This window comes from Ascidia mentula, chromosome 8 (genome assembly GCF_947561715.1).
Source record: "Ascidia mentula chromosome 8, kaAscMent1.1, whole genome shotgun sequence".
Taxonomy (NCBI): domain Eukaryota; kingdom Metazoa; phylum Chordata; class Ascidiacea; order Phlebobranchia; family Ascidiidae; genus Ascidia; species Ascidia mentula.
This window is the reverse complement of record NC_138573.1, coordinates 16492174-16506609: the sequence shown is the minus strand read 5'-3', so window position 1 is coordinate 16506609 and position 14436 is coordinate 16492174. Positions and strand designations below refer to the sequence as shown.

At 37.3% G+C, this 14436-nt stretch overlaps 1 protein-coding gene and 1 pseudogene across 1 annotated transcript; one reads left to right on the top strand and one right to left on the bottom strand.

Annotated features, from left to right (window-relative positions):
* The first annotated feature begins 15 nt into the window (after window positions 1–15).
* Window positions 16–4071, top strand: LOC145912108 (sodium-coupled monocarboxylate transporter 1-like; annotated as a pseudogene).
* A 2039-nt stretch (window positions 4072–6110) lies between these two features.
* Window positions 6111–12618, bottom strand: LOC145910393 (sialin-like). The gene is made up of 11 exons (XM_082997501.1): window positions 12496–12618; window positions 12239–12429; window positions 11731–11834; window positions 11527–11656; window positions 10997–11180; window positions 10006–10121; window positions 9225–9383; window positions 8655–8787; window positions 8266–8413; window positions 7754–7847; window positions 6111–7411 (listed from the first exon to the last, which is right to left on the bottom strand). The coding sequence occupies exons 1-11, from the start codon at window positions 12587–12589 to the stop codon at window positions 7214–7216; spliced, it is 1551 nt and encodes a 516-aa protein (XP_082853627.1). The 5' UTR covers window positions 12590–12618; the 3' UTR covers window positions 6111–7213.
* Between the last annotated feature and the right edge of the window lie 1818 nt (window positions 12619–14436).

The following is a 14436-nucleotide window of genomic DNA, read 5'->3' as shown; positions in this document are numbered from 1 at the left end:
TAAAAAGGTACAAGAATGGAGGAGATCCAACGTACGTTCGGTGTTTGGGATTACGTCGTTTTCGGATGTCTCTTCCTTATATCAGCTTGCATTGGAATCTTCTTTGCTGTCCTGTCTAAGGTTAAAAAGAGAAATACCACAGATGAATATTTGCTGGGTGGAAGGCAAATGCACGCCGTCCCCGTCGCATTTTCCCTAACTTCAGGCTTCTTGTCTGCAATAACTAGTAGGTTGTAGTGCTCACTTTAGTAGAGTTGCAAACATGGAAATTTGACATTACTTTGCTTTGCTTGATGCAGTCATCGGAAGTCCATCAGAATTCTACATATACGGAACGATGTACATTTGGTACTGTGTCAGCTACTTCATAATGGCCACAGTCGCAGCTGAAATATACATTCCCCTGTACTATCGGCACGGTATCACCAGCACCTACGAGGTACTTTGTGCAATATAAATGTATATTGTAGTTTATATAAACTGTATCCAGGTATTTGTATTATACCCATTTACCACGGCAAAGTCATGTAATGTGAGTGGAAAACAGGTTGGCTAACCAAAAGTAAACAAGCATTTGCTGGTGGTTACACATCGTGTAAATATAATATGAGGTCGCGCAGGTTGTTTGAGCAACAGAACGTTTGCAGTTGCACCTGCTCGTAAAAGCTGCTTTTGGCATTTTGAAAAACACATTTATGTGTAGTATCTGGAACTTCGCTTCAACAAGTACGTCCGTTTGCTGGCTACGACCGTTTACATAATCAACCAAATACTCTACATTGGAATCGTCATCTACGCTCCAGCATTGGCCCTGAACGCGGGTAAAGTAAATTATCAAGAAAAGTAATGTTGTAAATTTATTTCACCGAGTCAGACGATCAAATCTCGTTGGTAATAATAGTTGTGTTGCTATATATCATTACGTAATTGGTATTGATAGTTGGTATATATCCTAAACGTAGTAGGCATTGATAGTTGATATACATCATAACGTAGCCGGTATTGATAATTGGTATTGATAGTTGGTATTGATAGTCGGTATTGATAGTTGTTATTGATAGTTGTTATTGATAGTTGTTACTGATAGTTGGTATTGATAGTTGTTATTGATAGTTGTTATTGATAGTTGGTATAGTTGTTACTGATAGTTGGTATTGATAGTTGGTATTGACAGTTGGTATTGATAGTTAGTATTGACAGTTGGTATTGATAGTTAGTAACAATTATAACATGAGCAAATCTTTTGCAGTGACCGGACTGGACGTTTGGACATCTATTTTAGTTACTGCCCTTGTGTGTACATTTTACACAGCGCTAGGAGGTCTCAAAGCAGTCATATGGACAGATGTATTCCAATGTAGTTTGATGACTGTCGGGTTTGTGGCTGCAATAATTCAAGGTTGTACTTTGTTGGGAGGAATGGGAAACGTGTGGAGCATCGCAGAATCTCGAGGGCGCATCGATTTTGTGCAGTGAGTTCTTCCAACCGTTGTAATATTGGTGTACAACATACAAATCGTGGGTTATGACCACACATTTTTTGGCTTAAAATGTTTCGGCAATTTGTCTCCATCCACAATTAAAAATGTTCAGTAGACAATAATTTCTACCGTCGGAAACTTCACTACATTCCCATGGTAATATACGCGCGTTGCACTATTAGTGAAACATTCCACTTCACGGGTAACGCCATACATTTCTGAACAATATGATCCCTCTGACTTTAGTAAAAGTATTATTTATCATTATGGTACTTCAATTCTGTTTGTGAGGTAAATTAGTAACGATTATAACAACTATAGTCTCATGGCAGCTTCGAAGGTGACCCACGATATCGGCACACTTTTTGGTCATTGATCGTCGGGGGGTCAATCAATGCTGTGGGAAGTTACTGCACTACACACACAATAGTACAAAGATATCTGTCATGCAAGAGCTTGGTTCATGCCAAACTGTAAGACAATAATGCAACATCATTAGTCCCGCGTATTTCACTTTATGTTTTGCCGAAGGTCGGCGTATTTGAACGCATTTGGCATCACGATAATCATGGTACTGGCTGGCCTTGCCGGTTTGACGATGTTCGCGTATTACGCCGATTGCGATCCATACGATGCTGTTGGGTTTCGGCCACAGATCAACTCATGCCTTATTTTGTTATGGATATTCTCTATGCTTTCCCTGGTCTGCCTGGTGTTTTCTTGTGCAGCGTCTTCGAGGCTCTCTGAGGTGAGACTACAGCTCTATAGTTGCTATGTAGTATATCAATAAAACATTGATTCCTTAAAAGTTTGTAAACTGAGTCGCTGCTGTGTTAATTTCTACTTTTGCAGCACAGTCTCGTCCGGCATAAATGCGATGGCAGCAGTTACTCTGGAAGATTACATCAAACCACTGAAGAAATTGACTCAAACTCAAGCCCTTTTGGTATCAAAGGTAAACATTACTTGGATACTTCCTCAAATATACAATAACACACAAAAACCTCAGGTCCTGGTTGTCTTCTACGGCGCTTGTTGTCTTATTTTCGCTGTTCTTGGACCCAACCTGGGGCCGGTGTTGTCTGCAGCCATCAGTATCAACGGGATGGTATCTGGACCCATGGTGGCGCTCTTTACAATGGGCTGGGCATTTCCCTGGTGCAATTCCTGGGTTGGTGAAAGTGTATAACGCATGTACTTCAATTACTGTTTCTACTTTTCTGCTTTTGAAAACTAATATGGCGGCTACAAGAACTTTTGAAACATATTTTCTAATGGTATAAAGATTAATGAGATTATCACGCTTCCAGCAATTTTTGGTATCTCGTCCAGCTTGTCAAGTAAAGTTACTTTTGTCCCAGCTTCACTACGCTGTGATCCTGCTGTAAATTAATGATCGATAAGTCAGCGGACTAAAACTAAGGTCTACAGGCGATTCTTCCATAAGCTACGAAACAATGCATGATTTCTGTGTGTAGAAAATATGTGAAATAGTGAATGATGAGCACTATTTATTCAGGGTGCTCTTTCTGGGGTAGTGAGTGGTCTTGGAATATCGGTGTGGTGTTACGTGGGAAGCACGATTTATCCCACGCCCAACAAATATCGACGTGCATTGGATCGCACCACAGTCGACTGCGTGTTTCCAAACATAACTGACGTCACAACCTATCCCTTCACTACAAGTGAGTGAAAGGTTCGGTGCAGTTCTATTGCCGGAGCCCATGAATAAATATTTAAAAGTTTCTGAGTTCCTTTTTACACTGGGGTCACCAAATTACGCAAGACCAGTTATTTCGGTCCCCGAAATTACATTCCACCCCAAATAACAGTCGTTTTCACAAGGAGAAGAACAATAGTGACAGAAATTAACTTGTGTATAAGCTGCAGACAGATGGCCACTGTCACAATAATCATATGATAAGCAATGTGGAGCCAATAATATGAATTGTGTATAAGCTGCAGACAGATGGCCACAGTGCAGCTGCACTGAGACCTTTTAGGTCGAAACAGTGGCCATCTGTCTGCAGCTTATACAGAAACTAACTTGTTTGCATAAACTTCCAGGCGATCAGACTACCACAGAAGCAGTTAGACCTCCGATAGCTGAAATGTATTCAATCTCTTATCTCTATTACGGAGTTTTCGGGTTTGTTGTCGCACTCATCGTCGGACACATTGTCACGTTTTTAACAGGCGAGTGATGCAAAGTTTTTTTGAAACACTGAATATAACGCATCAAAACAAACACAGACAAACAACACTGCCAAGGGGTAGTAACCTGACTCTGCGCATCGTGCTTGTTAAAAGACATATTTACAAACAAATATATTCAGGCTATCAGAAACCAAGTGAGTTACCTCCTGGAGTTACGATGCCGTTTTTCGATCATTGGATTTTCAAGTGGCTCCCGGAAAAAGTAAGACGATTTCTATGGTGCGGGGTGCCCTACGACAAATATAAGGAAGAAAAGTTGACAGAGACGGAAAAGCAAGACTTGGAAAACATAACGTGTACAAACGACAACTCTACGCTTGCAACTCTAAAGACTGATTCCAAACATGAGGAAAAGCAAATCACAGCTCTTTAGTGTCACTGTTTATACATTTCCACGCTTTCAACATCACGAAAAATGTTAACACTATCTAAGTTGAAATGATTTTTAACGATTATATAGAGATGTTAATATTTGACAAAACATTGTTTTAATTGCGGATTACAATTATGCTGTAATTTAAAAACTGCTTCACCCATTGATAGCGTAAGAGCTCTCTGTGCTCGTAGACACTCAATTTTCCTGTAAAGATTCTGGGCATTGCAGAGAAATGGATTATCTTTACCGCTCTGAGTTGCTTTAACAAAAAGAAAACCCTAATACAGATTTATGTCAATTCATTTATTCGTTTCCTAAAAGCATTTATGTTTTTAGAAACTATGTCCTAATTATCAACCAAGACCTAGGTTTCAAATATAAAAGTAGCTGTTTGCAATGTACGGTTCTAGTGATTTTACAGCACGGCGTGTGGTTTTGCTGAGCAGGGATTTAGTTATTATACAACCGAGGTAGCGAGAGCATTTGTGAAGCAAAATGGTTTTCAAAATAAACGAGATCTTATTCACAGAAGGTCGTTAAAACGTAAGAAATTGTTCTAAAATTCGCTAATGTTTCGCCTGTTGCACAAAAATACCAGTATGAGTGTTGCCTGGCTTCACAATTTTCTTTTCTGGGTCAATAGTTTGTTGGTTCAAAAGGTGGTGAAATGTACTGTTTGTTTCTTGAAAATTAAAGGGAGTTAAAGTTTTATAACACACTTTTGGTCAAGGTTCAATAAACATGTTTTGATTTCCCAACAGTCTTCAGTTTTTTTGTTTTATTAATTATCATTTTACAATCTATAAGCAGTGGACCGAGAGTTGTTGAAACTATTTTTTGTTTACGTTTTTGTGCCAGTCGGTTTTCCAGTGTAACTCTGCGCCGTTGTCTCGACATTTCTTCTGCAAGATGATTTCAGCAGCAAAACAGTAACCACCAACTGCACTTATTTACTGATTGCAACATTCCGTGGGTAATGATGGAAGAGATACGGCGAACGCTTGGAGTGTGGGAATACATTGCATTAAGGGGTCTTTTGCGATTTCTGTCTGCATCGGGATGTATTTTTGCATACTACGCGAATAGGAAGAACAAACACAGATGAATATTTGTGGGAAGGGAGAGAGATACATGGAGTGTAGCGGCCGTAATTTACTCAAAATCTGTGCAGCCTGGATCTGCACCGACCGCCGCACTAGGGGGTTTCCTAATTTGTTTTGAACGCAACACTGCCTGCCTTTTCGGTTACAAATTCCTCTTCACTTATGGCCGATAAACTTACATAAAGAAATATGTTACATTAAGAAAGTCAACACCTCTTAACTCATACACAAATATTATCACGACATTTAACTAACACAATTTACACATTCAATTACGTACCAACTTGTTAGGAGTCCAGGACTGAATTACAGGCACTTTGACGAACTAAGACGTTTCAGCATTACAATTACTTTAACTTTCATGTTTTTATAGCTACACATAAAACACTAATGTTAGAACAAAACATTTCCAAAACTAAATTGGATCAACTATGAACTGCGACAACTGAAACTGCTGCTTACAGCACAGAAAGAAACTGTAAAACGTGGTCAGCACAAGATTGAGACACTAATGACATCACACGCATTGTTACGTTTTTGGCTTTCTAACCAATCATGGTAAGTGCCTTGTTACGTCATAGTCAATGAAGTCAGATCACTGACATGAACTAGAAACAGGGAAAGAAAGCACATACATGACATTTCTCGCTGTAACATGGAGTATCTGTAGCTTTTTCGCTAACCTCGGGATTCCTTTTGGCAATAACAAGTAACTGATTTTCCTGCGTCAAATTTTGATTTTAATCGGGTTTGGTTTTGTAATTTTTTGTTCATAATTCGTCGGTATATGAACAAAACACGCTAGTGTATGACAATAATGATTACTTGAGTTTAGGCATCCCCTCAACTACGCAGGTAACCACAACATAAGGAAGCAGTATTGTGATGAAAAGCTTTGATGAATTTGCATCAGAAACTTCCTATTTCTCTATTGCACACAACGCAGGAGGAACAATATCAATGAAAAATTATGGAAGACATAAAAGTTGCACTTTGGAAAAGACACGAATGCACAAAGGCAAGAGAAGTCAATGCATGGAGATTGGGTTGGAAGCGACGATATTGCTAATTGCTACAATAATCGCGTCATACGGCAAACAGGATGACGATTACAGTATATTCACTCGAAATACAAACTTAGGATATATTGCCTGTGTCTTAGGATGGAAGCAGTACGGACTGGAGTGATAAATGTTGATAGCATTTTTAATTTTGAATTGCTTCAATCATCGTGTTTAATGTGGAGGCACAATATGAAAGCCAGCTCAATAACTTCAACAAAAATGAAAAAAGAATGCATAAACGAGTTTCATGTAAAGACAGCGGTCATCTCATAATTTTGAACCATGATAAAATATGAAAAACATGATGTTCCCTTACTTGCTCTTCAACAAAACTGAGATCCAAAGTTCAACAAAGAGAATTATAAACATATTTTCTAATCAGTAACAAATAGTTTTTACAATAACCTATTTACTATTGCACTCTCTTCTCGGCGACAACGAAAAAAATGCGATTTGGACAATTGGACCACATGAATGTAATTCAAGGACGTCTTTTGGCCATGCAAGTCATCCTTGAGTAAACGGAATAAATCCACACATGTCTTACACTAGAAGACTAAGCATCGCACAATATAAAAACAAACAGCTGTATTCGATAACAGTAGACGTTTGTTACTTTGACACAAAAATTACCATTTGTTACTGTGGTAATTAAAATGTACTAAATCATTTCTCGCTAAAATTAACTGAAAACACGCCGTGCGATGGAACAACCTTTGCTACACGGTGTGACAAAGTTTTGCGTAAAATCTAGAACATAAAATGTAACTAGTAAAAACCATTGGCAAATTAAAAAGATTGACAAACTAAGCTCTGCGTTGAAGGCCTAAAATAGACTTAAAGTATCAAAGCAGCATAAAAAGTCATCAAACAAATAAAACACAATTCGTCCTGAAAATAAAGCAACAAAATTTTCTTTTAAACTTGTAAAATCTAGCCTATCGTGCTTTAACCTACGCGAGCACAAAAACACTAATCAGAACTAAACATATCCTCCGAACGACCTTCGCCGTCGGCCAGCAGAGGTTTTACTTCTGGAACCTGGTTATGGTAAGAAACTTTGTTCCATTCCTGTTCAACACCCGTGGCCAACAGAGTGTACAGGATCGTTCCCACTACGTACACCCCAGCTGCGATGTAGAACACGTACAGCCACTGTGTACGTGTTGGCTGCAACGAAAGAATAAAACTTTATTTTTGTCCTGTTTTGTGCATTTCGTTTCAGTGTTGATTTGAACATGGAAAGTATACTGCTGTGGTAATTTTTGATCTGAAAATTGTCTGCCGTACTTGTACAGAAAAAGTAAAGCAATTGGACGAACTTTACCTTGTATAAAATACTACTAGGCGCTGTATTATAGAGTATTCAACCACACTTGAATATCACATACAATTAAATGCAATGACTTAAATGTAGATGCATTTTCAACCAGGCCTTTGTCTTTAATTTAATTCACAGGATATTTAGTAGAAACTAAGTCGGTCATATAGAAGCCTAAGAGAGATGCTCACGTTGTTCTCGGTAAGAGCTCCAACTACAATAGGAGAAACAAACCCTGGTATCGTCGCCCAAGTGTTGGTTATTCCCATCAAAATACCCGAGTATCTGTGATAGAAAAAATTAGGCTGCGCGACCCTCTACAAGCATTTCAAACAAAAATTACACAAAAAGACTTTTTGGCTCACAACCCCTGCAGTTATAAAGTTTCTAAATTAAACGATCAAAATAATATCTTTGGTTATTTCCTCGGTACACTTGGATAAATCGGTACGACATATTTTCAGTTTCTTTCGTTTTAAACAAGGTGCAAAGACAGTCAGACAGAGTGTTGCTTAACCCAGTATAATTGCTTCCACACAGCGTAAAAACAATTTGCAGCTGGGTGTATGCAAATCACTTCCAGAAACGGTCGCACCATTTCTTTAAATGACATACAGTGAGCATGTAAATTATTTGGATTAATGAATGCCACAACCTTCAGTCGGGTTTGATGCGCTGGTTTAACAGGCCAAGCATTTCCTACCTTGAAGCAATGTCAATATGGTTTGTGTTGAATCCTGGGAAGGAGAATCCATTGAAAGCGGTTGCGAGACAAATGCAACTAATAGCTGCTATCTTGTTGCAACCCACGTAACCGGCCGCCACCAAAAAAGCCGCAGGACCGAGGAATGCTGGTAAAAGAAAAATAACAAACGTATTAGAGGGTTAATGGTTTTGCTTCCACTGAAAAGGTGATGACACTCTAAAAACGCGATTCATTAGCGAAACAAATAATTAAAACCTGCGCTCATCTTTTTTTCGACAAGACAGCTTTAGCAAACTTTTTATGCATGAAAGGATTCGTTTATAGAATCGATTGAAAGAATTTAAATATTTCAGTAGGAATTGATTTCCATTCCAGTGCTCTCTTACAAATTGCATTGAAGATCTTCCTGGTTTGTGTCGTATTGATAACCCCTTTCTCTCGTAATGTGTCGGCGAGCAGGCCGCTTAAATTGATGGAAATCCACATGACCAAATATGGAAGAGCAGAAACAAAGCCATCCTAATATGGAATGCAAAACAACGTCGCTTGGTTACACGAGGGCAACACTACACAAAAGACCAAACGCTGATGGTTAGGTTTTTGGACCAAAAATCGACCTTTAAATGCAAGCAGGACAGAAATTCACAGAACAAATGTTTCGGAAATGTTACACTACGTCACAACTAAGTGAACTGCTATAAAGCGAAATTAAAGTACAACCCCAACGAGGGAAACGTTTAGAGTATGTCTGCCAGAAACATAGTTAATTTACAAGCAACTACCACTGAACTTTCAATTGTGTCATCCCATGTAGATACTTTATTTCAACATCTATTAATAATTTATTGTTTTCCTTAAAACTCTAGAAATCATAAAATTTTGTTTAAAAATTATACAAGAGTCAGATATTACAAAAAAGTGACAAATCACATATACCAGCTCTAAAAGTAGCGAACCTGGGTGATGTCAAAGCGAAGCACTTCCTTCAGATAAAGAGGCAAGCATGTGAGAAGTGTGTAGAATCCCCAGTTATTGCAAGTGTGGGCGATGGAGATGGCCCACACTCGTTTGCTTGTGGCTATCTCCCACCAGGGAACCGGGATATCCTTCGCCCTCTGTGCAAAAATCAACAGGCTTTTTTAAAGTCACCTTATTGCTTTGGTTAAATGGAGGCAGTGGTGGGATTCAGCCTGTTCACACCGGTTCTAGAGAACCGTCTCACGAAATTTTATGAGATCAGCGAACCGGTTAGCATCACTGGTTACTGCCAATGGATTTTTGCATCTTAGGACCCGCTGAAAAATATGACTTTTGTGATAGAACCGACTGACAAAAAATGTGAATCCCACCACTGAATGGAGGTGGTGCAGAAACAGATATGATGCGAATGTATTTACAAAGTACTGATAAAATGATCGCAAACACACAAGTGTTGCATTTATGCATTCAGTAAATGATCTACTATTGACCATCATGTGATACTAAAAAAACAACAATTGATTTGGCTGCAGGGCAAGGGGTTGGCAAATAGTCTGCTGTTGCAATACTTTTGGCAGCGATGTTCAAACCCTGCATTACTTCATTGCCACAAGTTCTACATTAATCAAAGTGGCTCAAAACATGGTGGTATAGTGGCATTTTGTGTAGTGCAATGTACACACAGTATTTATACATTTTTAAGCAATGTAGGGTACATATGCATAATGTTAATGCATAATCACATCAAGAAAGACTTACAGGTTCTACATTGTTTTGTATGAACTCAAGTTCTGCTCGAGATATTCTTGGATGTTCAGCTGGCGTGTTGTGAGCAAGCAAGAACCAAACGATGCACCATACAATACCTATACTGCCTGAAATTTTTTTATAATTTTAATATACACAGATGAAAATACAATACTTAAAAAGTATTCAAATGTTTTCTCGATAGTTTAAAACAGATGCACGATCTGAACTATTATAAAAAAACTTTTACATTGAAAAGAAAATCTGTTTGATATATAAGAGCACAAAAAATGTTAAACAAATCATTTTTTACGCACATAGAAACCACAAACTACTGACAGTGACAAACAAGGAATTCAATCAAACCTAATAAAATGCACAATACTACAAAACAAATTATGCACATGCTTATTACTTCCTGTCTTAGGTGAAAGGGACAAATTATAAAAATTAAGCTGGTCTGTAGAGAAACCATTAAACCAAAACAGATACTGTTTTCGAATCAAATTGGAACATTTTTTTAACAAAACAATTTAATGTTTATGCTACTAGGACTGACCAAGATTGTGGCATAATCATCCAAGCTACTAATTTTGAGAACATATATATTTTGCCCATACAGCATCATCAGTATTCTAATTCAATGCCTTATAGGCGAAATATATATAAGTAGTAGCTTGGATGATTGTGCCATAATCTTGTTCAGTCCTAGTAATCACTTTTTGCAAGACTTTCAGTGCCACCATCCCAAGACCAATCGAAGTTGGCATTTATGCTTTATAAACAAACATTTCTTTATTTTTGTCACAGTTGTCATTTAAGTTTGGAAAATGTGAAAAATTTGGTTTTCCTAATAACAAAGTAACATAAATACTATTAATAATCCCTTGGCAAGATGTTAACAATCACACGTACAATCAATCAGGCTATATAAATAAACAAAAAAATACAATTAGACTTAACTACAGGCAAGGTCCATAGCAAGTCATTTACTTCACCTTACCAAAAATGTAAAAGACAGATGGCCAACCACCAAGGAAGTTGGAAGCACAAAGAACTCCTGATATAGGTTGAGCTATCACAGTACCAAGATGACAGCCAGCGTATGTTATTGAAACTAACATACTTCTTTCTAACGGAGGTGCCCACTGACCCCACATGGCATGCATTGAAGGAAAAGTTACACCCTTGGCAAAAAACAAACGATTATTTGCCAAGAGACTACATACTCTTAAAAAAATATAATAGCTATATTTTTTTCTACTCGAATACATGTTGCTGGTGGCAATACGCAACAATACATATATTACTTAACACAGTAGCATCAAGGTGATATGCACCCAAAACACATTAACACTGTTTGTTACACACATCATGCACAACTAACTATGGACTGACAGAAGAATAGGTAACAAACAGTAAATTACAGTGTCAGTCACTCAGAAATGTGTTGAAAATATGGATCAAGTTACTTTTACTTCAGGTTTCGCGATTGACGGTGTATCAAAGAAATTGCTTTAAATGTGCCCATACCTCCCCAATTCCTTCAATAATTCGCACAGCTATTAACAGTGGCAAACTCGTGCGTGCAGCAATTGGAGTGAGAAGAGTCAAAACTGATGTGCACAAAACACCTCCACCAAACAACCACTTGCCTCCGAATCTGCATCAAAGATAGGTGTTTACCCACATAGTGTTCATATCTGAGTTTTGCCATGTAAATACTTCCACACTTACCTCCCAGCCAGATATCCACCGGGCAGTTGTGTTAAAATGTATCCATAGAAAAAAGCACCCAGTACTAACCCCTTGTCATGGGCGTCCCAGTTAAACTCACCTCCCTTAAAAAGAAAAAGCATTAACTAGCGACAGTCAGTTTATTTTTGCCAGTGAGCACAAATGCAATATTACAATTACGAATTGCTATAGTTGACCACACCTCCCTAACTAGGCATTTCAAAGGGAGTCACCGCAGTTGACGGCAGTCGGGATTGAAAGAGGAGATGTTTGAGGTGTCAAAACAGTGTAAATGATTAAATGTTAATTACCCATATATAATTGAATTTTTTTTTATTACTGAATGTGTTAATAGAATCAGCTTCTCAACAAACACTTTTAGATTCAATCCGATCCATCTCAATCATTTTGAAATGTATATACATACTCTGTTTTGCATTATTTTTGATTGCTTGTTTTATGATGCAACAATCATCAGGCAAAAACATGCAACAAAAATTCCACTCACAGTATAATTTTGTTGATTTGGGCTTGCTGGACACACATCAGTGTAGTTATGTGTGTGGTTGTCCATAGAAGCAGTTGAGTTGACCATGGAGAGAATTGCCACACTCAGGTTGACACGCAGAGCATAAACATTCATAAATCCAAAAAATCCCAAATATGCCATGGAAAATCTTGTGGAGAACCATTTTTTCACTAAAACATTATTCATTGGGTTGCTTTTTCCGAGTTAGTTCTTAACTATTCTATAAAAAAGCCTACCTCCAGGTGGCAGTTTTTCGAAGGACTCTTTCTTTTTCCAATCTCTAGAAAGAGAACCAACTTCATTAACTGGATCGTCATCAGGCAATCCCATTTTACACTCTATTCCAATATCAATTGGTTCTAATTAAAAATTCAGAAAAAAACGGATTATTTTGAAGACAAAAGTGAAAATTAACACCTCACGTGAGATACAAACAATTGGAACAACTTTGCAAACTAAGTCTAAGAACACCGAACACGTTGCATGCAAGCTGCAGAATCAGACCAGGCCCAGTAAAATCCTAGTTGACAAAAAACAGCCAGCCGAAAGTAGTTTACCTCGACCGTCTTACGAGGTAACGGCATGATTTTTTCACACTTTCATTGGTAGACACTTAACTTAAACCACCTCACGGACGGGCGAAACGGGACTTCCCCGTTTCATGCGTGGCTACTCAACATTAGTTTTCACGAAGACTTTGCAATATTATAACTCTAATATTTAGTTTGTTGATGCAAAAACGTTGTTACACACTAAGAGCATTTTGTTTTTTGGTAGATTTGCCTAAAGACCAAGAATTTTGATACTTTAGGACGTGTGTAGAAATTGCCGAAGCATGTGGTAAACGAAACAAACGTTTCGTTGATGGAATATGTTTTGCTTGCTTTTGAAATACCTCTATACAATGCCTTGATAACTATTTTAGTTCAGAAAGAATGATATTTCCAACAAACATGTGTGAAAAGCTAGTTTAACATATCACGAAAACCGGGGAAATCCCGTTTCGCCCGTCCGTGAGGTGGTTTAAGTGGAAGATACTTTTACACCGGGTCACAAAGTTTTTTCCAAACTTGATCCACATATAAGCCTATGTAACATAGAAATCTGTGCGAATAATAACGCTACGATTTCGTGTAGTATTTCAACTCAAATTTGTAAACAAAAATAACAGGTGGTGGCCCTGTTTACACCTAATCATTAAAATTCTCACAGATTTCTGTTTTACACAGACTTATACGGATCAAGTTTGGAAAAAACTTCGTGACCCGGTGTAGTAGTATTTTCCGGCTTAAGTGTCTACCACTTTCATTTGGCGAACTTTCCTACGATATCAACAATAAAAACAAGAAGTCCAGTCATGCATGTCCGGATTTATTCAAGCGTGTCCTACTTTTTATGAATTTTTCTTTGTGATTTTTATGATTATATTTTGAATAACCAGAAAGTACAATCAAACACATAATTCTGCAAAAACATTTTACTACAACATCAAATTGTAAAATTAAACCAAGGTATATTACTAAATCCTTATATTCAAAAAAAAGAAAACTTGATGGCGAAACTATAGTTTTGGTCAAGAAATGTTTTTTTATATTTTACTTTCAAAAAAGTTATGGATTAATTTTCAATAAACTAATCTTAAAATAATAACAAAAAATTTTTAAATTAAAAATTTTACACTCTTTCCATAGCAACTTGATTGATGGCTGTTCGCATAAGTTTATTTCTAGCGGTTCGTGTTTATGCCGGTTTTTGTTAAGTCAGCTGTACATTTAACGAACTTTGTTTTTTACAATGATATTTTGTCAATTCTCAATGAAACTCAATGCTTTAAACACTGAATTAGTTTCAGGTTAACTCGTTTAAAGTGCGGCTTCTTATCAAGCTAAATGGTTTGTTGTTGTTATTGATATTGGTGTGGTGTACTCTGTTGCTTTATTGGTAATATTCTCATGAAACACTCGTTTTTAAAAAACTTGTCTTCTGTATAGTCTTGTTTTTAAAATTTGTATTTTGAGCTTCATGTGTTATTTTTATAAACACAAAGATAGTGAATTGTTAATGTAATTGCTAGTAGAATAAAATATTTTTTTTTGTATTTGTTTGCCTTTAATCATAAAAAAAAAACAATTTGTTAATGGATATTAATGTTTTGATATATTTATTTTATGATATAC